This window comes from Plectropomus leopardus, chromosome 22 (assembly GCF_026936395.1).
Source record: "Plectropomus leopardus strain MGB_pleo_1.0 chromosome 22, ASM2693639v1, whole genome shotgun sequence".
NCBI lineage: Eukaryota > Metazoa > Chordata > Actinopteri > Perciformes > Serranidae > Plectropomus > Plectropomus leopardus.
In genome coordinates, this window is record NC_142197.1 from 25173672 (window position 1) to 25199421 (window position 25750).

Sequence of the window (25750 nt, forward strand, 5' to 3'; positions counted from 1 at the left end):
TGTGTATGTATATATTTTCATCTAAAAACATTGCGCCATCATGATAAAAACATGGAAATTAAATGTATAAAATTCTGCAAATAAATGAATATTGGATATTTTTGATTAGGAATGATGGTTAAAAAAATCAATGAAAGTAGAAAATTATATTGATAATATTTTTTAAAGCTCGATTTTGAAAGCCTTTTTTGTGCACAGCGATATGAGTGTTTGATATAAAAGTGGGCACTAAGGGTTAATTTCTTAACTCAGTTCTCATTCGCTATTTCTTTAATTCATTCTTTTTTTGTCCCCTGATCCAAAACTAACAGATGATAAAGAAAAATCACTGGCCAACACTATTATATCTTTTTATTGTTGCACATAGTTCCGTGCTGTGAGCATGCAGCGGTGCTTTCTCCTGGATCAGGCTGACAAACTCGTGTTTCTCCAGACACCCTCGACACTCCTCTCCCCACGAGGCCAAAATGTTCCTCAGCTCCAAGACTTTGAGCTTTTTGAGTCCGTCGCTGCTCAAATCCTTCAGCTGAGGCTCTGCAGACAATCACATCACAGAAACTGGCTTCACATTGAGTCCAAACATACTTGAACGGCCAGTATTTGTGGTGTATTTAAACATACCATATCTGAGCTCACAGATCTGCGTGTCTGTGCTGCTGAGGCGCCAGCAGATCTTCTCGATGGGGACGTGATAGGCCAGAGGTCGAGACACGGACGCTGTCACGCGGGAGGCTGCATCACTGCTGGCTCCGAGGTAGTAACACTGGGACAGCACAGATCAGCTTTTCAGTCACTACATTTAAAGACCTGGTTAAAGCCAAACTAGCAGGGAACATTCCCACAACACTGGCTACCATTACCTATAAGTTGCCATAATGTTTTAAAGAAACATTTAAATCTAATGTTTAAAGAATGCTTTAATGACATTTATCATCTCAATAATGTCCCTATAAGGTTAAATGGTGACTAAGAGGTAATGTTATAACTACAACATTCTCAGGATGTTTTGGTGATGTTGAGAGGTGACAGATCATAGAACATTATATATCTATGTTATATATATATATAATATTATATTTATAAAACGTTCCCACAATCTTAAGAGAAAACAAGTAATGTTATAAGTTAACAAAAACAAAAAACAAAAAAAAACAACAACATTTTTTTTACGCTCATAGAGAATGTTACCCTAACTTTAAGAAGACTAAAAGAAAACTTGCTGCTGAAAATTTTGGTAGTAAAGTAAAGTGACATTCTCAGAACATTTTTAGAACTAAAAATTGCGAGCAGGGATTGTGTTTCTGTGTGTGTGTGTGTGTGTGTGTGTGTGTGTGTGTTCTCACCAGCCTGGCCTCCTTCCCCTGAGCGAGCGAGCAGGTCTGGATCAGCTCCTCCTCCACCAGGGAGGGAGAGAGCTCTCTGTGGGTGGAGGTCAGACTGCCATACAGTCTGGAGAGGAAGTCCACACACACTGCAGACAAGTTCTGTGTTAGTATGGGGGCTAAACAAATAGAAACATGCTTGATGGTGTGTGAGACAGGGTTGGTTGGCACATTGTTAAAATACTATTATTACAAAAAATTATGCAACTAGTAGAAACTAGATGACCATTAATTTCAAGACAAGAACAAGCATCCTACAGAAGGCAAAAAGTGTCTCGGCCTCTCCGGGACATGTCCTCGCAGGTGAATTTTCTCTGTTGCCATCAGGGCCTCGTTATGCATTACCTGCTTGCAAAACAAACCACCATTCCAAAGTTTTTATCCCTACGGCAGTCAGAGTTTTAAATTCCCTGTACGTGGTACACACCTGTATACAGTATGATTTATTTTGTACTGTTATATTGTATATTATATCAACTACTGGCACGAGTCTCCTGGTGCACATTACTGGTTGTATACTGTGAATCCTGCTATGTGTGTTTTTGTGTGTGTATTTGTTTTGTAGTTTTAACATGCTGCTCCTAATTAATGGCCACTAGTTGGATTAATAAAGTTGTTTGAATTGAATTGAATTGAATTAAAATAAAATAAACTGTATTGAATTGAATTGAACTGAAATAAAATAAACTGTATTGAATTGAATTAAATTGAACTGAACAGCCAATTTTCAAATCCACACAACATAACATCCTGCTAAACCATTTGATAGAGCACATTTTGAGTCACTTTATCTTCATGAAAAATGTGTTGAACTTAACTCAGCCTGACTGAGTCATCTCTACCAAACGCTTCAGGGATGTTATGCTAAAAAAATGCTCTACCTAATTGTTATTTTGGCCTTAAGATAGTGAAACTAAGCTAAAACTTTCACCATGACTATAAATAGCCATCTCAGTCATTGTTATTATAGTCCAAAAGGGACAAAAGCAAGGAAACTTTTTTCAACTGATTTTTTTTCTTAAGGGCTAAACAATTTATTAATTTAATTTAAAAGGACAAATGTCTAATTGCTTTTGCCATCAACCATTCAAAATAGTAATAATCAACACTGTCTTGAAAGCAGTATGCAGGATATGGGAGTCCTGTCATCTTTTTATTTACTTTTTCCCCCCTGCCATACTAAAAAATCTATGAAGCCACCTCCTAAAGGTTATGACCTGTAATTTTAGACTATTTCCCCCTATTTACTCAAAAAGTCGCAGCTCAAATTCTTGTACAATTATTGAGCAAAAGCCATGTTTCACGCAAACTTCGTCCAAACATGCAAAGCTTGCATGGCTCATTTGGCTGTTCAAGAAAGAACCTGTTGCTGATAGACCCGTCAGTGCAATGTGTTGTTGGTAAACCAGAGTCAGGCTGTGTTTAACTCTCGCTCACACCATGCAGTCTAACCTTCACAGTCGCCTGCTGCAGAAAGAGTGAGCCCTCTGATAAACAGCAGAATGGCGAGGGACCACACCGACATGGTAGCGCGTGCCGTTATTAATAGCTACATGCACGGTGTCCCGGAGTGAGAGAGACTCCGGCACTGACGTCACTGCACGGTCAACGATCCGATTAGCTGAAACTTTAATATAACGGCGTAAAATATGCTATTTGCACATTACACCAACAGACATTTGGACCAGCCTCCACCAACTAAAACGTTAAGATGCGACTGTAATAATAATAATTAATAATATTAATGATGATGAAAATGATAATCACCATCATCGTCATCATCATCATAACAACAACAACAATAATGATAATTTAAAAAGCTTAATCAACGATATATATATATATGTATGTATATATGGTTATGTTCATATAGAAAATTAGTTTACTGGGTTTAAAAGCTATTTTTACTCTTAAATGTCTAAAAATAATGTATTTAACATGTATTTTAACAATTTCTCGTGTACAAACAGGTGCACACAAAACGTACAGAAAAAAAGACTATAGTTATATTGAAATATAATAATAATAATAATAATAATAATAATAATAATAATAATAAATTAAGGGTTGGGGCTTTATTAAAATCACATTTGTCTATTGTGCTTAAAAGTTAAATTGCGTTTACTGTATATTGTTTTTATGAATTTAGTGACTTTTAAACGAGAAAGAAATTATTTCAGAAACACAGTAAAACTAAATATCACTCTTATATACATGGATTGTGTAATTAAAACTTTTGCAGAATGGGATTGTCGATAATATACACGTTATTCCGTTTCTGAGTCCGCAATGTTTATAAAAGTCAAGCGCTTTTGTTCTGAAAACTTTCAACCGGAAGTTGTTTGTGGGAGCGGAACACCGGCTGCATCATGGGCCGCATGCGCGTGGAGGGAGCAGAGTTTTCTGAGCATGGCTGCTATAGGAGTTCACTTCGGCTATACCTGCGCCTGTGTGGCGATTTTTAAGGTGAGTTACACTCTGTTTAATTGTGCCTACCACTCTTACAGTGTCCTTCTTCTCCTGCTCCACACTATTTGTTCTAAAGCCCACAAACCGACATAAAACAGCGCTAATTCAGCTGCTCCGGCTACATACGAACACGATGAATCAAGTCATTTCATGTGTGATAGCTCAAACGTTAGCTTCTCTGAAGAGCTTTAGATAAATATGTTATTATATCCACAACTGCCAGTCAGTAAATTAATAAATAATTACGTTCTTATTTTGTCCATAACAGTACAACTGCGGAGTCTATACTGTCTAACGTGTAGTACGCCTAACTAAAATATTCTAAAGCAGCTGAAAAAACAGTAGAACCTACGTCACAACATAGTTTTTATTTAATGGTTCCTTTTATGTTTTTGTAACATTTTACTGAGGCTCTGTTGTGTTTTGGAGCAGCGTGGTCACATTCAGACACAGCTGGAAACACAGCAAACTCCTGCAGAGATGCAAACAAACCGTTGTAATTGCATCTCTGTCTGACGCTTCCTGTTAACGTTTACATGCTCTTTTGGATAAGGAATTAGGCTGCATAAAACATCACAAAATATAATGGAACTGCCCCCCAAATCTGCAAAACACACGTATACTAGACGAAGAAAAGACACATTTTTCTGTAATCAGTTTGTTGACTGTTTTCACCCTGAGAAGTTTATTGTAAAGCTCTATTTGCAGGAAAATTAAATAAATGTGTGTGTGTGTGTGTGTGTGTGTGTGTGTGTGTGTGTGTGTGGTGCAGGATGGGCGGGCTGATGTGGTGGCTAATGATGCAGGAGACAGAGTGACTCCAGCTGTGGTGGGCTACAGAGACACTGAGCAGGTACATCTAGATACTCCACCTCACTTCATGTCACTTATTACACCTTTTGTAGATTTTAGGGAAATCTCAGACCTTCTCTAATTATGATATCATGGTGCACTGCTATGAAACTATTAAACCAAATGGTTAACACATTATTGACATCTATGTTTATTTATTTATATATATCGTTTATTTGATAGGGACAATGCAAATAAATGTAGTACATCTTCTGCCTGCTGGAAACAAGCTGATGCCTCACCTATCGAGACTTTAGCTATTGCTATATTCCAAGTCCTGTCCCTAGTTAGGCTTTAAAAAAAGTTAGGCTTGTATGAAAAAACAAAGATGATATAAAGGTTACATACAATAGAGTGCATTCAATAATAGCTATGGTAATAAGACAAAAAGGTGAACATTTACATCAAGATTCATAGAATTACAACATACAGTTACATTAGATAAATCTTAATATCTCGTGTTAATTTTATATCTGTTGGTAGTGTGTTCTACAGTTTAGAGACTTTTATAGAACAGGCTGACGGCCCCAAAGAGGTCTTACAATGTGCGGTTTTACAGTTACTGCTTGTTGAGCCCCTGGTGTTCCTACCATTTTGCCTGCTGATAAATTTGCATAAAATATCAGGGGTTAAATTTTGAAGGCATTTAAAAAACAGTTTGAGGGATGAAAAAGTTTAGAGAGTTATGAAAGCTGAGCAGATTGTACTGCTTCAGTATGTGATGTGTCAGTCCTTAGCTCCTTCGCAGAGTAGCAGAGCAGCAGAGCAGCTAACATTTTTGTCTTATAGCTGTTGTAGTTGCATTTGTCTTTATTTTTTGGATTAGTTTAAGGTTTATATGGTGAATACTGTGCAGAAATTGGCAATATTTATGTTTAAAATACATGATTATTTATAAAAATGAAAAAAGGAGACAGGATTGGATAAGTATTCTCCTCCTCCTTCTCCCTCTTGGACATTACATTTTTAGTTTGTTTACTGAATATGTCTGATGGTCATTCTAGTGTTGATTTTCTTGCTTACTTTTAAATTTGTTCTCATATTTTATTTGACATGTTCGAAATAAAGATCTAACTAAGTAATTTTTTCGTCTTGTGCAGATTGTAGGTATTGCAGCCAAACAGGGGCGAGTCCGCAACGCTGCCAACACGGTCGTCAAAGTAAAACAAGTGCTGGGGAGAAGGTGACACACTTTATACTGTCTGGTTTGGTTCGTCGTAAAGCTACAGGAGATGTAGAATCATATTAGCGTGGCTGACTTTTTAATATGTACATCTGAATAACATGTCAGTAGGCAGAAAATGGTGGGAAATGCACATTATCATGCCTTTAAAAGAAGATAATAATTAGTGATTTGCGGACTGATTGATTTTGCAGTATCAGCTCCTTTGAGTTGATGTATGTAATTGCATAAATGCTGCTCGACCCATGAAACTTCATTATATACAAGTTTACATTAATAAAGATAAAGTATTGATATGAATGCAGTGATTCAGCATCCCAGCTGTATGTAGTTCAGTTATGTAAGATCAATGATGTTAGAGGAATGTGATGACCACTGACCTGCTGGTCTATGCGACACAAGCATCAGGTGACTCCGTTATCTCTGCAGCCTGGTGCTGCATTCAAGTTGTGTTGGGCTAATCTGAAAAATTAGGTACAGATCATATCTCATGGCTCACCTGATCTCTTTCTTTTGCTCTTCGTTATTAATCTGTCGAAACTGAGCGATAAATACAGCACATCACAGCAGCATTCATGTTTTTTCCACATTACAACTTAAACCTCATAAATACATGGACGTCTGAAGAACGACCATATGAGGAGCACATGAATGCACCATTGGCCTTAGCCGGAAGAGGTTACAACTTGAGGCTGATTTAGCCCTTTGAAACCTGAGGAAATTGGCTTGATTTTTGTCATGAACTGAGAAGGCAATGAGAAACAAAAGAAGAAATTACCCAAAAATGAGCAGGAAATTAGTGAAAAAGTAAAGGCAATTTCTTCTAAGTTGGTAAAAAAAAAGACAATAAAAACAAAAAAAATTCACACAAAGGCAAACAAGGAAATGTCTGAAAAATTATGATACATTTCACAACATCATTTTAAATATTAATTGTTTTATTATTATTGTTTTATTATTATTATTATAAATAAAAATTCTCTTTTTTCCTAGACATTTTTCAATAGCTTTTTAAAAATTATTTTCTACAAAATTCTTGCAATTTGGTGAACATTTCTAACCAAGTTGCTCATTGCCTTTTTACCATGTTTTTAAAAGAAATCGCAACAATTTTCTCATGGTTGAACGGTATAAATATTTGTTAACAGTGCCTGAAAGTCACATAAAATCATGTATCATTTCTAAAAACATTCACGCCTTTGCAGATAAGTAGCCTGACTTTCAGATTTATTTCTTCCTCAGCTTTGATGATCCAGAAACCCAAACTCACAGAACAGAGACCAAGTGTCAGGTGAGTTCAACACATCTTCTCTGCGTTGTCTCTGCTGTTCTTTTATCCTTCATTAACGTGTTTTTCTCAGGCTGTTCATGTTGAGTTCAAATAGTAATATCGCCGACTCAATTGCAAAGCAGAGATTTTCTTTCAAACTTGTTAAAATTTGATACACACATTCTGTATGTGTCTTGAGTTAACATAAATAATATTAAGATTAATATGCTCTTCCTATCTTTGGCTTCATCACTGTGCACATTTTTCAGTCTTTTGTGGATGTTTACAGGGCTTCCTCCCTCTGCAATGACCTTTCTTCATTACACACTCCCAAACACCTCACATCATTCACATTAATATCACTGACCATAAGGAATTCTTTTGTCTTTACTTGTAATGAACCTCAAGAGCAGTGGCCATGTTGAACTCTGTTGCGGGACTGAAATTCCTATAAACAACAACATTTTATATATCAATCTCGAGTAGACCCATTCAGAACTGTTTGGACCAAATTTTAACAAGTTTTTAAAAAAAACGTTTCTGCTTGCAATTGAGTTTGGGAAAATACTTTTTGAACGCTCCTCGTACTTTCATCAGCTGGCTTGTTAGTTTTGTCTCTTTCTTTTGGAGACACTCATTAAGCCTCAGTGATTGGCTGTGCTGGTGAAGCCGTGCTCTGTGTGTTCAGGTGGTCAACCGACAGGAGAAGCCTTACTATGAGATCACAGCAGGAGATCACCCCGAGTACATCGCTCCGGAGGACGTGGCCAAACTCATCTTCCATAAAATGAAAGGTACTTTGTGACACACACACACACACACACACACACACACACACACATTTGGGCAATTTGGAACATTGCTGTTGTCCGCAGTTGCACAAGGCCTCCCAAATTAACTGTTCTTTTGTCTGCAGTGTGTCCCTAAACGTAGCCTGAGGGTGCTTTCACACCTGAGCTAAAAAAAAAGAGAAAGGAAAAAAATATATAAATAAATAAAAGAAAGAAAGAAAAAGCTGTAGAAAAGAATAAAAAAAAGAAAATACAAAGTGAAAAAAGAAAAGAAAGAAATTGAGAAGTATTAAATGAAAGAAAGAAAAAAATAGCAAGAAAGAGGAAAAACACTAAAAGGAATAAAAAGGAAGAAATATTGAGAGAAAGTAAAAAAAAGATAAAGAAAAGAAAAAAGAACAAACAAAAAAAGTGTGAGGGAATTTTAAAGGAAGAAAAGAAGCCAGAAAAATTATTAAAATAAAAGAATGAAAATAAGAAAAAGAAAGAAATAGAGTGAGAAAAATAAAAAAGAAAGAAAAATACTGGTAAAGAAATTAAATAAACATAAAGAAATAGGGGAGAAAACATAGACAGAAAGACAAAGAAATAGAAGGAACACAAGAAAAAGAAAATAGAGTGAGAACAAATCAAATCAAAAAAAGCTACAGGTGTCAAAGTTCCCTCAGCTAGGTACACACACACACACACACACACACACACACACACACACACACACACACACGCATGCTTCATAAATAAGCAGTGTTTTGATGGATCCCTCTTATCTCCACAGAAACGGCCCAGTCAGCTCTGGGCTCTGATGTCACCGACGCCGTCATTACTGTCCCCTTCGAGTTTGCACATGCTCAGAAGCGTGCTCTGAGGTAGGACACCTCACAGCCTGTAATGTCCTGTTCTGTCCTGGTGATTGGTGTTAAAGAGGCGTACCTCTGTGTGTGCTTTGTGTAGGGAGGCAGCTGAGGCTGCAGGCTTCAATGTGCTGAGGCTGATCCACGAGCCCGCTGCAGCTCTGCTGGCCTACAACATCGGACAGGACTCTTCTTCTGGGAAGAGGTGCGCTGACGTGTTTCTGCACTGTCACACATTTGGAGTTGACCTGCTCTTTGCTTAAAGTCACCTGCCACTCAAAAATGCGTCTGTCTCCAGTTTGAGTGGCATTCTGGGCTTTTGCCTTGGAATCTGTCCATTTTTACTGTTTTCCACTTGATGTCATTTATTACCATTTTTGGCATAAGGAGAAGTACATGCTAATTCCACTATCACTGTCACAATCAATGTTGCTGCTCATCATGGACATATCCCAGGCTGTGATCATTACCAAAAAATCTACTTTGCATGTAGTATAAAATTCTGAAAAATTAATGAATATTTGATATCTATGATTAGGACTGATATTGGTTTAAAAACAACTCAGTGAAAGTAGAAAATAATATTCATGTATAATATTTTTCAAAGCGAAGCAAAGTGAATTTTGTGCACAGAGTGACACGAGTGTGTGTAATATTAAAGCAGGCCCTAAGGGTTAAATGAGTGGAGAGTTCTTTAATGGACTCAATATGACTTCAAAACGTGTTGCTAATTGATTTGTCCTCATATTGCTCTGTGCTGTGTTACAGCCACGTCTTAGTGTATAAGCTGGGCGGGACGTCCCTGAGTGTGACGGCGCTGCAGGTCAACGGAGGAATGTTCCGGGTTCTCAACACCCACACTGACCACAGCATCGGAGGAGAGAGCTTCACCCAGGCTCTGGCCCAGCACCTCGCCGCCGAGTTCAAACGGTAGCTGCTGTGCTTTCTGACACGCGCTCACTACACGTTGTCTAGTTTCACTTTGATTTAGCCATAAACCTGACAGATTTTATACGTCAAGTAAGGATATGACAAATATTATGATACTCATGCTACAATGGGCCAAAAATATGAACAATGAAACCATTTGATAGAGCTGCTGATTCAGCTGTATGATCTAAAATCTTCTTATATTCTGATCCACAACACTCATCTGCACCTCTGTAGTTTGTTACACAGCTTGTTTATGTTTGACTCCTGTCAGCCATCTTCATGCCCATTTTATTTTATTCTATTTTGTTTTGTTTCACTTTAAAAGGACCATTTGCAGTTTAAAATATAAAAGTTACCATTTGATCCTCGGCACCAGATTATAGCTTAGAGCTAATTTACATCTGCAGTCCCTCTGCAGGTCCAAATAAAAAACGCAGCACAATGAGATAATAATATAAACAAGTAGAGACTGTACAAGGAGAAAAAAAAGAGACACACAAGATAAATAATAGACAATAGCACATGATATAGAACGGGAAGTAATGAGTCCTAAAATGCTGAAGTCCGTTAGCATTTTTTGGTTCCCTCGTCTCAAAGTCCAATGTGACTTTTAAAATACCCATGTTTAACACCAGCTATAAGACATCATAGACTATAGGCTTACACTACCATCTAGTGGTCAAAATAATGTAGTCTTTACATATCAAACTAAACTATATAACAATACAAAATAAATATTCTACATGGCTCCTACACACATCACGTAAAAAACACGGAACAAGAAGCTGCACACAGTTAAAAAATCCAGAGTTCAAGGTCAGAGAGAACAGAGCTTAGCAGCTTTTAATTGTCTTTTCAAGGTGGTCTTGAAAGTACTGATAGAGCTGCTACTGATGTGTGTGTGTGTGTGTGTGTGTTTTGCAGCACTTACAAGCATGACGTGAGCAGTAACGCTCGGGCCATGATGAAGCTGATGAACGGAGCAGACATGGCCAAACACTCTCTGTCCTCACTGGGCTCAGCCAACTGCTTCGTCGACTCCCTGCACGACGGCACCGACTTTGAATGCAACGTCTCTCGGTAAGCTGTTAAGATGACGCCAAGCTTTTCTTAACACGTGACAACACTGCACTTTATGTTATCTGTAGTGGCTAAGGGTAAACTTAAACTACCAATTGATGCGCTTGCCTGCCTTCTGTCTGCTGTCTGCTACCAAACAGCTGTTAGCAACGTGCTAACCTCAGTGTGGTGTCTCCTCAGAGCTCGCTTTGAGCTGCTCTGCTCCTCACTATTCAACAAGAGCATCCAGCCAATCCGAGGCCTGCTGCAGGAGGCGGGACTCTCCACCAGCGACATTAACAAGGTACGGTGTGTAAGGGAAGTTTTTGCATCCTTATGTGCTTCACTGATGGTCCAATCTTTAAAATGATCACACTGCATCCCTGTTCTATGGATCGATAAAAGCAGACTTTATTACCCTTTTTTTTTACATTTACATTTTATTACATTTTGCAATATTTTATTTATTTGAGTTTTTAATTTATTAAGTTTTTGATGTTCTTGTGGGTGTTCTTCAGGTGGTCCTCTGCGGGGGCTCAGCCAGGATCCCTCGCCTCCAGCAGATGATCCGCGACATGTTTTCTGATGTGGAGCTCCTCAGCTCAGCACCTCCTGATGAGGTCATCGCTGTGGGAGCGGCTCTGGAGGCGGGCTTACTGGTGGGCAAAGACAACCTCGCTCCTGAGGAGGAGTCTGTCACAGTGGATGTCTCTGCCGCTGACATACTAGTGAAGGTACACTGCTCAGTTCACAACAAGACGCTGATTATTGGATTGTACTATAACATATGTAACACATGAATGGTTTCTGACCATCTTTGCGGCGTGTGGATGTTTGCAGGAGGTGGATGAGTCCGGAGCGGAGGTGTTCACTGTTCTCCTTCCATCGGGCACGCCCCTCCCTGCCCGCAGACATCACGTCCTGAGTGGAGGAGGAGAGCTGTCCTCCCTGTGTCTGGAGATCTACCAGAGATGTGTCACAGAGCAGCCCGAAAAACTAGCCAAGGTACACAGAAGCACTGAGCCTGGATCAAATGTCAAACTACACATGCTGATTTAGCCTGAGTGTCCAGTAGCACCTCGAGCTCTCTGGTGTCCTGATAGTTCTGTAGTGATGTTTTTAAAATTCCTATGTCATCTGTGTTACAGTGAAAAAATATGTGTACAAAATGCGCTTTTCAAAAACAAGCTTTAAAAAAAAAAAAGATTATTCATTAATATGATTATTTACTTTCATTGAGTAGATTTTTTAATGCGCATCAGTCCTAATCATAAATATCAAATATTCATTCATTTTCAGACTTTAAACCCTTTAAATGCCTTTTTTTGTCAAGATGCCACAATGTTTTTAGTTGAGAAAATAAAAACTTATTTTTAATGTACTATATGCTAAGAAGATTATTATTATTATTTGATCATCACAGCCTTGGATATTTTAATGATTTGTAGTAACAGTGATTTTTATACATTATTATTTTTTGTGCAGTGTCAAATACTCACACCCAACTGCTCTGCACACAAAATGTGCTTTTTAAAAATCAGGCTATAAAAAATATACGTTAATATCATTTTCTGCTTTCATTTTCTAGTTTATTTTTGCAGTTTGAATAGGTTTCAATGGTGCATTTTTTGCACTTAACAGTATCAGTGTAACAATTTAGTTTCCACAGTGTATTTTTGACTTATATAAGGAGCTGAACTGGAATTTTAAGATAAAAAATAAATGCACAATCTTGCCAAAATGTGTGCCATATGCATGAACACAGCCAAAATAATCATAAAACAAAGAATTAAAAGCCCATAAAATGTGCCAAACAGTCCTTAAGGTTTAACAAAAGTGGAGCTGGGCATGCCCTGAATGCACTTTAGACCACACACTATAGATTTTAGTTTATACGTGGCGCTGTTTTTTTAATTTGTTAAGTCGTGTTGGTCCAAAAATAAATATCCAAATCTTTCATGAATTCCAACTGTCATACATGTGTACCATTAAGGTATGAACAACAAAATATTGTAATATTTTCTACAAAACTTTATGGAGTATTTTAAAGTGTCCTGTTTTTTAGCTGGTGTTGTTGACATTCTGTATCTAACAAAAAAAACAAGAAAAATGTTGAAATAATGACCCAGAAAGTCTTAGTAATAATGTAATTGAAGCATTAATCTGCTTGTGTGTCTGACGTTTAGATTGTGTTGAAGAACCTGCAGCCCAAAGAGGAGAACCACGACATCGACACTGTGGTGACCATGAAAAGGTAGCCACTGTTTCAGCATCAGTGCAGGGGTCACGGGCCGCGTCATGTGACTGCTTGTTTACCATTATTTGTATATGTTTGCAGGGACGGCTCCGTCCATGTTTCCTGTGTAGAGCAGAGCAGCGGGAGGCCGGAGGTCATCACCATAGCAGCAGCATCATGAAGCCCCCAGCACACAACTGTCAGTTCAATGTTTCTCTTTAGTTTTTCTCACATAATAAACATCGTCAAAGCCAAAATACGTGCCCACTATATACCTGCTGGATTTCTGAGCAGTCATGGAATAATGCTGAATGTGGTCATTTTAGGTTGCAACACACAGACACACACCACAAATATCTAACATTAAATCTAACAATAGAAGAATGTTTCTTTCTGCCCAGACATTTGCTGCTGTCTTGTTTGTTAGTGTAGAATATAAGATCTCTGCATGCTCCATATATTCATTGCTATTGCAAACCGTTGCTAAGTTTAACGTAGAGGGTAACTTTGACATTTTCAAACCTGGACTCTATTTGCCCGTGTTATTGTGGCGAAGTGACTAATGGAAACAGTCATTTTTGAAATTGAGAGAGCACTGAATAAAACAGGCTGCAGTGTAACCATTCAGGGATATTATGCACGACGTGACAGATTCTGATCTGCTGTTAGTATTTCTATCGTTCATGAAATCACTCTGGGAGTGACCCAGATAATACCGTTGGCCACTTTCGTTGTTGTTACAGTTGTAGTGTGGACTCCGCCATCCACTTGAGTTAGGTTCTATATATCGTTCTTGGTGCTGATGGCCCTCAACACGACTGCACCGCAACCAAGCAGCAACTTTCAATGTACATGGTACATAAGCAAGTACTGTGTGAAAATCCTTTACTAGCAGAACTTCAGACGATCACCTCTGCAGATATGACAAAAACAAAAACATTGCATCCATGTTCCTTGAAATGTTTGATACTGTATTATATTTTATGTGATATAGAGAGGTCTATGATAACGTGTTACACTCATTCCATCCTTGTTCATACTCATGTTTGTCCACACTCTATTATATCAGGCATGAAGGTGGGGGATGGGTAGAGTCTTTGGGTTCTTCACTCATAATATCAGTTAACATTCCTGTAGATAGAAAACACACATAGAAACCACAGCATCGTCGGCGTAGTCTCTGACCCGAGTATTTCCGTTGCCATGCGTTGGTATTTCCGGAGTTAAACGCAGCCTGCATCGTTTTCTGGACTTCAGCATCCGTGCTCAGGGGCGATGCGACACTTGAGGATCTTCAGGTAGTTCTGGACCTTGTTTGAGTCTCGGCGGAAGCAGTAGAGGAGGTCGTAGTCTTTCATCAGGCGCCACTCGGTGCTGTCGGCTGGCAACAGATCCTCTGGAGAAGCCAGGCTGCTCACAGTGTTACTAATCATCCCCAGCAGCTGCATCTGGACCACAGAGGGGACACACACACACACACACTGGTCACCCTCTTGATCCTATCGGAGAATTTTTTTAAATCATGAATTTGTTTATTGATTTATTTTATCATTCACCCATTGTTTATTTCACCTTTTTTAGTGTACAGTTCCAAAACTGTTTATGCAAAATATTCACAATAACCTCACTGACTCAAAAGAGTAGGGAGAATAAAAGTGAAACAAAAGAATTTAAAAAATAAATGATAAATAAATAAAAGAGGTAAATAGATATAAGAGTAAAAAGAGAGAAAGAAAGAAAAAAGAAATAGAAGGAATAAAAGAAAAAATAGAGAGTGGACAGAATAAATAAAGGAAAAAAACAGGAAAAAAGAAAAAAGCAAGAAAAAGAAATAACAGGAAGAAAAAGAAATATTAAAAGAACAAAGCAAGGAAAGGAAATAACACAATGGAAGAAAAAGAAAGACATCGAGAGAAAGAAAAATAAAAAAGATTAAAAGAAAGAAAAAAGAATGCAGAGAAGAATGACAACAAAAAATACATTTAAAAGGGAAAAGAAAAAATAGAAATATTTTTAAAAAGTGAGAAAAATCAAAAACAAGGAAGGAAGAAATACAGGTAAAGAAAGTAATAAACATAGAATGAAAAGAAAAAGAAAAAATAGAAGGAATGAAAGAAAGAAATAGTGTGAAAAATCAATAAAGGAAGAAAGGAAAAAATAGAATTAAACAGAAATGAAAGAAAAAGGAAAAGAGAAAGAAAGGAAGAGAAAAAGGAAGGACAGATGGAACAAACAAAGAATGAATGAAGAGGAAACAGAAAGAAAAGACAGCATTACAGCAGGCAGGTTGCTCAGAATGAGGACACTTCCTGTCCAGACTGACTGTGTTTAGGCTGAGTCTGAACATTAGGTCGTGTCAGGTTGGACGCTGCTGTGTGGATTGTGTGCGTGACGTCAGGACTCTGTCATCTGCGTCACTAAAAGGACCCAACCTGACCACAAACTGCATCCCTGCGAGCTGCGTTACACACGCTGACACGCTTTCGTCACCCTCTGAGCTGCAGACTTTTGCAATGAGCTCTGCACGTAAAGTCCGGCTCATGTGAACTAAACATTAACTAAACATTTTCACGTTGACATAAATACAAGAGGTCCTGCACCTTCTCAGCCACTTTCTCCACACCTTTGCGCAGCTCATGCACCATGTCGCTCATCTCCAGAGCTTTGTTGGAGCTGAAGTTGTTGAAGTCGTGCTGAGCCATGCTCTGATGGAAATGCCACAGAGGGTCCCTCCAGGCCACCAGGAGCTGCAGGATCACCTGCATCAGCTCCTCTCTCTGCAGGGACAGCAGGACACGGTGGACACATAGTCAGTTCAAACTCAAGCTAGCCTTTGTATGTCTAAGTAGGTAGGGTGAAATTGGTATCATTATCCATCATTGGATGTTTGGGAAGATGCAAATTCATTGAAATCTGAACATATTGGCTCAATTTCTTCCTCTTCTTTCGAAGGCCATGAATATCAACAAAAATAATGAATCTAAGAGTTCGCAAGAAATAAGCAAAACGTACAAGAAAATCACCTAAAAAAAGAAAAAGTTAAAATAAATAAACAAACAAGCAAAAAAAACATGATTAAAAACTTTTTTTTAAAGAGGAAATGCTTAAAAATAAGATATGTAATTATGATGTTTAGCTGTAAATATAGTATTACTTTAAAAAAAACAACCTAAAAAATAAAAGAAAATCACCAGAAATTTACTAATAAAAACAAAAAAGAAAGTTGAAAAAAGGAAATGAAAAAAAATAGGTAATTATTGTCATTTTAAATATAGTTTTTCCCTAGCCCCCCCCCCCGACATTATCCCTAGCTTTTTAAAAATAATTTTCTATATCTTCAGTTTTTTCATACCAAGTTGCTTATTGTCATTTTCCCCTGGTTTTTGGAAGAAATCACACTAGTTTCTCAGAATTCAAAGGTTTCAGTACTCATGAAAGGCGTTTTAAAGCGGCACAAGAAAAGTGATGTCACTCTGGGTCTCAGAGGGTTAAAGGGATACAAGGGATAAGTGCATGCCACTGAATGGAAACAGTGTTCGTAAAGGTTCATTCACCGCCATTCTCTGAGCGTTCTCCTTGCCATTTGGGGTGAAGATGGTGGAGGTGTGACAGTTGCGACCGACCCTGCCGATTTGATTCTTACTGGGCAGGAAGTACTGCTCCTGACAAGACAAACAAGGACGCGGGAATGAAATGTCAGAGGTCAGAGGTCAGCGAAATGCCAACTACAGCTAGTGTAAAAAGATGATGAATGAAATAGTAGAATGGCTTGCAGTTTCAAATAATCATATCTGTGTGTGTGTGTGTGTGTGTGTGTGTGTGTACTACATTTCCAGTTCATGCGCATTTATAGACAGAATCTCAGTGTTTATTTACAGTAACTTCCAGGTAGAAAACCCTGGTGTAACATTCATAAAACCAAACAGTGCTGAGCAAAGGTTCATTTTTGGCCACCTAAAAAACACCCGCTAAAATAAAAATTAACAGCAGTTTAAGTGTACGATATATTTTGCATATTTTTACTACTTAACCTCTTCATCAGACAACCTTTTCAGATGGCTGATTGAACACCACCACCAGGCTCCATTGACAAAAACAGTAATTTTACATGGGAGTTGTTAGTTAGTCTGTAAGACAACCTAGAGAAAACATTCAGATATAGCAGATTATTGCATCAATATTGATGTTTTTAGGAGTGAAAAAAAACAATTTCTGCTGCCCTGTCAATGGTAGTACATTGCTGAGCTTCTGTGCTGTTATATTTGGTTTATTAAAGCTGATAGCAAAGTAACACAGCACATTAGATAGGCACAGAAGAAATGTCAGATCAATGCTTAACTGGATATCTATATAAAATTACAGTTATTGCTGATAATGACAACAGAAATAAACAAAATTGCTGATTTTACATAGATCCACATTTGAAATAAGCTGCCAGTTGTCTACCTGGAAGTGATTGTTGTTGTTTGACACCATGGTGACTCAGTCTGTGGTGTCCACTCCATTTATATGACTCATGACAGGCTACATAATTGAATCTCTGTCTGTATCATGATATCAACATCAGCACAAACTATCTCCAGAATCATCGTACAGTTGACGAAAGAGCTCTCTGAAACAGCTTCAACACAAACTCAACATTTGAACCTTCATGAAGGAGGATTCATTGGATGTAGGGTTAAGCGTGGGGAAAGGATTTTTATATGCTGACCTCTCAGCCAAGCAGTAGGACCAGCACACAGCCTTTTTATTTTTAAAACCCTTTTCCTCCCATTACACTATATATTAGTGTATGTTTCTTGGTCCAGTCTACCATTGATGGTATCTACCATTGATAGTAGACTGGACCTCGGCTACCTGGCAATGCACAACCTTTAGGTCTCCGAATAAATTCATATGCAACTGAAATAAAAATCAATAAAGAGAGAAAAACACATTGTCTTTGTGCATATTTACCCATTTGAAATGATTTTACCTCCCATCGTCTAATTCAAATGAATGAACTGTTTATCATGATTTACTCCACCGCTCTTTTGGTGTTTTAGTCCTGATTTTATCCAGTAGATTTTACCTTTTAAACATGCCTTTATCTGGTAAATTCAACTTTTTAAACATGATTTCATTCAGTAGATCTTCTTTAAAACATGATGTTATCCAAGTATTATTGTGGTTATATCCTGCTTTGATATGACTTCAGTCAGCTGTCAGGGTTAGGGTTAGGATTAGCACTTTTAGACGTTTTAGACAAGTGGATCTAATAAACTGGCAAGTAACTTTACATATAATGCAAAAAATGCTCCTTCCTTAATTCATTACATGTTCAAAATGGCACAATAGGAGATTTTATAAATTTAATTATATATATTATTTATACAGTAGCACAAATCTCCTGTTACAGGATCAAACATATTCAATACTGTAAGAAAAAATTCAGAGAGGAGACTTACAAACTCGGAGTGCAGGTCATTTGAAATGCCATGCATCCTGGCTGAGTGTTGGATGACCCGGTCAAACAGGTTGGCCAGGGAGAGCACGTGGCACCCAGCCTGGCCGTTGGTACAGAGGGGTGCTGAACCAACGCTGGTCAGTCTGCTGCACAACAGCAGACACACCAACACCACCCACACAAAAGACACTAGGAGAAAGACCAAGGGAAGAACTAAATAAGACAAAACATTGAATACAGTGACCCAAAATACTCAACCAGTGTCTGAATCATATTCTTTAGACTGAAATAAGGTCATGTCATCTTTTGAGAAAGTGTGTGCATTTTGAGATCTTTAAAGCTGATTTTTTACCAGTTGTTTCAAGTTGAAAAATCAAGAACCGGATATTTGGCAGGATATAAAAGGGGAGATTGAAAAGATGAAAAGAAATTGCCATTCCAATAGATCCCCTGTATTTGTACTGGAAGTAGCTCCACAAAATGTAACAAGAAAAGATCAGAGGTATATGCCACATAAATACCTATTCATTGCTAGAAAAATTCTAACTGTAAACTGGAGGAAAGCACCTTTGCCCACAAGAATCCAGAGACTGAAACAAGTCCATGTAATGGATTAATGCCACCAGCAGCAACATGCCTAAGGAAATGGATCGAATTTTCATAGTAGCTGCTGATTTTAATCAACTCATCCTTCACCTCCAAAGATGTAGCAGGATCAAGGACAAAAGCAACTGAGTTTATTAAACTTGGTTTAAAAAATGACTAATAAATATACCTTCTACCTTCCTTCTTCTACCTTCAAATGAAAATGGTGAATAAAATGAAAATCCCTCTATCAAGGAATGTTTAACATTGTCTCGTGTTCAGTCACCCTGTGTTATTGACACTGAAATAAAACAAACAAAAATAAAGTAAAGAAAGTAAACCTACCATAAAGAAACATGGTAGGTTGGGGAAAATTAGAAAACATGATGACTGACATGCAGAGAAAGTTCTTTCTTCATGCAAAGTTCAAATTCTGTCATATGTACCTGATCTGATGTGTCCAGGCATCCTGCAGGGCGCGGAGGAGCTCCTTTCTCAGAGTCCGAGGGTGCACAAGCTTTTGTACTCCGAGACCCCTGCAGCTTCATATGAGGGTCTTCACTCACCATTTCCTTCTTACACTTTCATGTCAGAGAGAGAGGGAGAGAGGAGGGGTGGTGTCTTGTCATACAAAGTGTATGTGTGTGTGTGTGTGTGTGTGTGTGTCGGTATGAATGAGTGAGACTATCATAATGAAGTATCCTTAGGCAGTTTACGAGAGCAATGACATCATCAACTTAAGACGTCACTCCCACAAAGCGTCACCAGATAGTACGTCCGACACGTGTGACGTTGACAGTTTGGGTCCACTCAGCAGGCGTCTCCTGTACCTGTCATTAACGTCCGTGTGCCCTGAAGTGACATGCAGGAAAGGTCACTCGGAGCACTCCAGTCACTAACAGGAAGTGGAGAGTGAATGAGGTTTACAGGAGCTCAGAGTGACACTGCAGAGCAGCAGTCAATGGCGGTCACAATGTCCAGAGAGCCAGTTGAATGACGTCAAGTAGTGTAGCTTGGATCAGTTGACTCATCTTTACGTGTTGGTCAGGCATCATCTGTTGCCTAATAGTATGTCGTAGGACACTAGTAAAAGTAGGACTCCAAAGGACAGTGGTATAATCTAAGTCAAATGTAGCACAAACTTCTCTATAACATAGTAATTTATCATAAGTAGTGTATTATCATCACTTGCAACAGAGGGACATTGATGTATAAAGAGAACTGGATACAGAGTTGAAGGCAGGGCCCCGTTCAATCTTTTGAAAGTTGCTCAGTGGCGCATGGAGCCAAAAAAGTTTGATTTTTCAGGTGTATGATTACCAAGATCTTCAAGCACTTTTGGGGCCATAGAGGTAGAGATTTGTTGGCTGAGCAACTAACTTCCGGTTTAGCGCTCTGCTAACTTGACATTGGGATACCATGTCTCTTTCACAAGGTACATTTGGGCCCCTTGGTACCATGTCAGGTAGTGTAGCTTGGATCAGTTGAGTCTTATGTGTGTGTTGGTCAGGCATCATCTGTTGCCTGATGGTATTTTGGAGGACACTGAAAAGGTAGAACTCCTAATGACAGTGGTAGAATCAAAACTAATGTAACCAAATCTTCTTTAAAACATTGGCGGCCTAGTAATTTATCAATAGTTGTTTATTATCATCAATAGCAGCAGAGGAGCTCTGACGAGAACTGGATACAGGGTTGAATGCGGGGCCCCATTCCGTTTTTTCAAAGTTGCTCAGTGGTGCATGAAGCCAGAAAAAGTTTGATTTTTCAGGGGTAAAATGATCAAGATCTTCCACATAATTAGGGCCATAGAGGTTGAAAGACTTTGTTGGCTGAGCAACCAACTTCTGGTTTAGTGCACTGCTAACTTGAAGGGGCATACAGTGGTGTAATTGTATAGTTTTCTAGACTTCCAAAATGGTATGGGACCGTATGAATCAAATAATAGTGAAAAAAATAATTTTATGTGGTTTGGGACTCTCAAAAAAAATGTATCCGTTGGGATACAACATCTCTTTCACAAGGTACATTTGGGCCCCTTGGCCTCATGTCAAGTATTGTAGCTTGACTCATCTTAACGTGTTGGTCCGGCATCATCTGTTGCCTAATAATGAGTCATAGGGAAGAAGAAAAAGAAGGAGCGAAGAAAAATGTAATGCAGTTTTTTTAAAACAGGAGAAGGCCATAGAAGGTCTAGTAATTTACCAATAGGAGTTCATTATCAGTAGCAGCAGAGGTGCATTGATGAATAGAGAAAACCGGAGATAGAGTTGAAGGCGGGGCCTAATTCAGTCTTTCGAAAGTTGCTCAGTGGTGCATGAAGCATGAAAAGTATGACTTTTCGGGTGTAAAATTACAAAGATCTTCAAGCAATATTAGGCCCATAGAGGTAGAGACTTTGTTTGCTGAGCAACTGACTTCCGGTTAAGCGCCTTGCTAACTTTAAAAAAAATTTAAAAAATGGAGTTATCCTGTTGCTCTTTTAGACTTTCAAAATGTTATTGGACCAAGCACATCAAATAAGTATAATAGGTGTGTTTTCATTACAGATTTGCACAAAATTTAAGCAATATTTTCGAAATACACAAAAGTGCGAGAGGATTTTTCTTGCAATGTTATGCAACTTCTCCTCCGGTGATAATATTCCAAGAAGTATGGCGATGGATGTTCAGAATATCAGCAGCTTTATTTTAATTGCAGCCACCGTACTAGCCGTCATTATTTCCAATCCAAGGCCACATAGGCGTGTTATGGAGCCATAATGGAAAGGCAAGCCCCTTATGAGCGGCCAAGTATGAGGGATTTCTGGGAGGTGTAGTCCACGATTTCACAGAAAAATTGTGGATTCAAAACTTCCTGATGATCTGGACAACTTTTTAAGGGTCATGCTATGCAATAACACCTCTTTTAGCTCCTACTGCATCATGCCCAAGGGAGCCAGTTCTTTCTGACAAGCACATAGCCATAGTTATTTAGAAAAAGGCTACCTGTGCAGAGTACAGGGTAAATGCAAAAAGAGTGTTTCCATTGCAGTTTTGTGAAATATGGCTTTTTCAAATTGCCTGAAATACTATCTCCAGTAAGCATAAAAATATCCATTATGAAAGACTTCCAGTCTGCTCATGTCTGTTTTGACTATTGCCAGCTCTCTGAACTGTACAGCAGAACAGATTTTACTTTGCTGTTATATAACATTGTCATTTTAAGGCTGTTGTTTAGATCTCCAGATGGAGAGGAGAAGGCATCCTGAGCTTTCCCCATTCTTGTTTTGATGTCTTTGTCAAGTCAAGCCAAGCCAATTTTATTTATAAAGCCCATTATCACAATGCACAGTTTGTCTCAGAGGGCTTTACAGCAAACAACATCCCTCTGTCCTTAGACCCTCACATCGCCTAAGGAAAAACTCCCCCAAAAACCCCTGTAACTGGGGTGGGAAGGTGGAAGAAACCTCAGGAAGAGCGGCTGAGGTGGGATCCCTCCTCCAGCATGGACAGACGTGCAATAGATGTCATAAATAACAAATAAATCATAATAACGACAAAAAAGAAAGTGAAAGAGAGAGGGAAAGAGAGCGGGACAGACGGGGAGAGATACGCAGCAATAACGGTAACAATAGCAAGTCATATTACAATAGTGATAGGTGTAAAATTACTAAATGCACTCTATGATAGCATGTGATGTTACGTGCAAATATTTTGTCTGTTGATAAAAGTCTCATGCGTATATTGATAGTGGAAGCATTTGTGGGTCTTACTGTCTGTCTTGATGAGGCTGCTCATGTAGGTGGTGGAGGAGTAGGAGGTGTTGATGTTGAATCTGACCTGTCTGGAAAAGTTGTGGAGTCTGTCAGTTTTAGCCTGCATGTGGGGGTGGTTAGTTGAATGGAGAGCAAGATCGTCTGCGAAGTCAAGATTTTCCAGCTGGGAGAACAGGGTCAACTGGATGCCTCTGGGTTTGTCCGCTGTGGTGTTGGTTGTGATCCGGTCCATGGTGACGAGGGTAAGGATAGAAGAGATGACACAGCCCTATTTCACTCCAGAACGGTCGGAAAACCATTCAGAAAAAGTGTTGCCCATGATGACACTGCACTCTGTATATTCATATAATGTTATCTATCTATCTATCTATCTATCTAAATTACATATGCATCCACTCACACACACACACTTTTGTGATGTGTGATTTGATTGTGTATTTCATTACATAAATTCATTATGAGAAAAGCTGGATACTTGCCATTCTCAGTTATATTTTAGTGTAACTCCTGTAATCTTTTGTGTAACTCCAAGATCTTTTTCTTGTTGGGTCTGGTTACAAAACTTTTCTAAAAGATTCTTTTCATGTGTTCGGTCCACTAAACACCTAAACACACCTATGTTCAGGTATTGTAGTCTGTGAGTTTAAAATTACTATTTCAGTTACTCTTAATCATCCTTGATTACAGTGCAGTAGACTGATCTCCCTTTAAAGAAACACTGTAGTATTTCCCTCTTATAGTTGCTCTAGAAATCGTTAAAAAACAGTTAGAATCTGGCTTTAGAAGCGGATTGGTTCTTAATATTTTTTTAAGTTTCTTTAGCCCCTCTGTGGCTCAGTATTGAACAGTCTGTGTTAGCTCCTTTACCTCTTCTTAATTGTTTGTCCACCAAACCTTCTAAGCACACATTGGCTCACCCAGTCATAACTCACCTTCAAAGCATTTGGAGAAAGGTCTCAGGTTTGATAGAGTTTGATCCATATTTAAATAGAGCTTCTAGTATTTGGTTAAATCCTAAGTTAATTATTAATAAAAAAAAACATTTATCTGGAAGGAGTGGGTTGAAAGAGGCATCCTTGTGTTGGAGAATTTATACAATACTAATATACTTAAATCATTCAATGACTTTGTATATTATAATATGACTTACCTAACTCACAATTCAGGAGATATCTACAACTACACCATCTATTGCAAAAGACTTGTGGAGTACATTCCTGAAGGCCAGCAGATAAGGTGGATAACATTTTTCAGGTACTGGGACAGGGTCATGAAACAGCTAAATATTAAATTAAACTAAATATTATAGGATGCTGATGGAATATGAAGGGGATGGAGGTGTATCAGCGCTTAGGCTAGCCTGGGAAAGGGATCTAGGGGCATCATTTAATGAACAAGAATGGGCTAATATTTGTAGGAACTCACAGGTAATGTCAAGTGGATTTAAAGGTGAGGCTTATCCACTTTAAAACTCTACATAGATCTTACTGGACTCCGAGTAGGCTTTTCAGACTTAAAGGACTCGGCTATTTGTTGGAAATGCTGCATGGGTGAAGGTACACTGGTACATGTGCTATGGTCATGCCCCAAGATTAATCAATATTGGCTGAAAATCCACAGTTACATTGTCAATGTCATCAAAAGACAATTTGTATTCTGTATTCTGTCCCAAGTTATATATACTTGCATTGTCTGCCTTTTCACAACCACTGAAATATTGGACGCAGACGGCAATTAAGATTGGTCGACACATCATCCTCAGGAACTGGAAGAAACCTGGAGAACCTCCTTTTCAGGAGTGGATGACAGAACTGGGAAAAGTGGCTGCATATGAATGGATGTCATAAAGGATGCAGGACAAAATAGAAAAATATCTCCTGAAATGGGGCATGTACCTTTACAACATACAGAGGTCAATGTAAAGATTAAGTGAAATCAGGTTAAGTCTCTTTTATCAAGACACATAGTTTATGTAGTTAGTTATTGTTATTACCATTATAAGTATTTTTTATTATTATTATTATTTTCTTTCTTAATTAATTAATTTATTTATTCTATTTTATCTTATATTTTATTTATTTGTCTATTTCTTTTTTTATTTTAAAATTTTATTTTTGGGAGCATTTAATGCAATTGATCCCTTGATCTTATTAATACAGTGTTTCCTAAGGTATCCATCCGCATTGTTTTTCTGTTAACAGAGTGAGAAATAAGTCATATGATAGAAGGTCGACCCCTCTTAGTTTATGGGTGGGATGGGTGGGTTGTTTTTTTTTGTTTTGTTTTTTTTCTTTTGTTGTTGTTGTGGTTTTTTGGATGCTGAATATACGACAATGTCTTCTGAAGACCATAGTATGTTTGTTTAATTTGAATATGAGAAAATAAAAATTGCTAGTCATTGCATGTCTTTTCCTGGTTTAGTAAGAGAGATTGTTTTATGCATGTACAAATCAAAGTGCTGGAGGCTATTGATTTGGTGTGCGTTTATTTCCTGGAAAACTAGGAAACTAAACACTTTCCTGGAAACTAAACACTAATGAAGAAAACTCTGTGTCAGTGTGGTGGCCCCAGTCAGCAGAGGAGTCGTGCTGTAAATGGAGTGAAAGGCCACAGCCCGAGTGAGTGCTGTCCTGAGGGCATGAACGGCTGTAACAGTCACCCTGTTACCCTGCAGGTCAGTCTGAATGTGACAACATGAGGGCATCTGCCCAACAACACTAAGTTCCTGTGTGTGTGTGTGTGTGTGTGTGTGTGTGTGTGAACGTGCAGCATAGGCACGTGCAGCAGTAGCCCGTTGTCATCACAGAAACTTTCGGTGCCTCCGGCAGTGTGTTGCTGTCACTGCCCTGAACAAAACTGCTCACTTTGTATTCTGATTTACAACAAAGCCTTTTTGATTATAGCAACATTTTTTCATGGTATATATCATAACATCA

General features: G+C 38.4%; 3 protein-coding genes across 3 annotated transcripts; 1 reads left to right on the top strand and 2 right to left on the bottom strand.

Annotated features, from left to right (window-relative positions):
- Window positions 1–125: 125 nt before the first annotated feature.
- On the bottom strand, window positions 126–2937 carry cdnf (cerebral dopamine neurotrophic factor). The gene is made up of 4 exons (XM_088072397.1): window positions 2835–2937; window positions 1344–1471; window positions 622–763; window positions 126–534 (listed from the first exon to the last, which is right to left on the bottom strand). The coding sequence occupies exons 1-4, from the start codon at window positions 2905–2907 to the stop codon at window positions 326–328; spliced, it is 552 nt and encodes a 183-aa protein (XP_087928523.1). The 5' UTR covers window positions 2908–2937; the 3' UTR covers window positions 126–325.
- A 782-nt stretch (window positions 2938–3719) lies between these two features.
- On the top strand, window positions 3720–13410 carry hspa14 (heat shock protein family A (Hsp70) member 14). Its single transcript, XM_042511321.2, has 14 exons — window positions 3720–3848; window positions 4624–4704; window positions 5804–5886; window positions 7129–7177; window positions 7845–7950; window positions 8723–8813; window positions 8899–9003; window positions 9567–9728; window positions 10656–10811; window positions 10992–11094; window positions 11309–11524; window positions 11631–11795; window positions 12977–13044; window positions 13129–13410. Exons 1-14 carry the CDS (start codon window positions 3792–3794, stop codon window positions 13205–13207), a joined length of 1521 nt encoding a protein of 506 aa, XP_042367255.2. The 5' UTR covers window positions 3720–3791; the 3' UTR covers window positions 13208–13410.
- A 576-nt stretch (window positions 13411–13986) lies between these two features.
- On the bottom strand, window positions 13987–19629 carry prl2 (prolactin 2). Its single transcript, XM_042511674.2, has 5 exons — window positions 19504–19629; window positions 18474–18661; window positions 16581–16688; window positions 15627–15803; window positions 13987–14474 (listed from the first exon to the last, which is right to left on the bottom strand). Exons 1-5 carry the CDS (start codon window positions 19523–19525, stop codon window positions 14280–14282), a joined length of 690 nt encoding a protein of 229 aa, XP_042367608.1. The 5' UTR covers window positions 19526–19629; the 3' UTR covers window positions 13987–14279.
- Between the last annotated feature and the right edge of the window lie 6121 nt (window positions 19630–25750).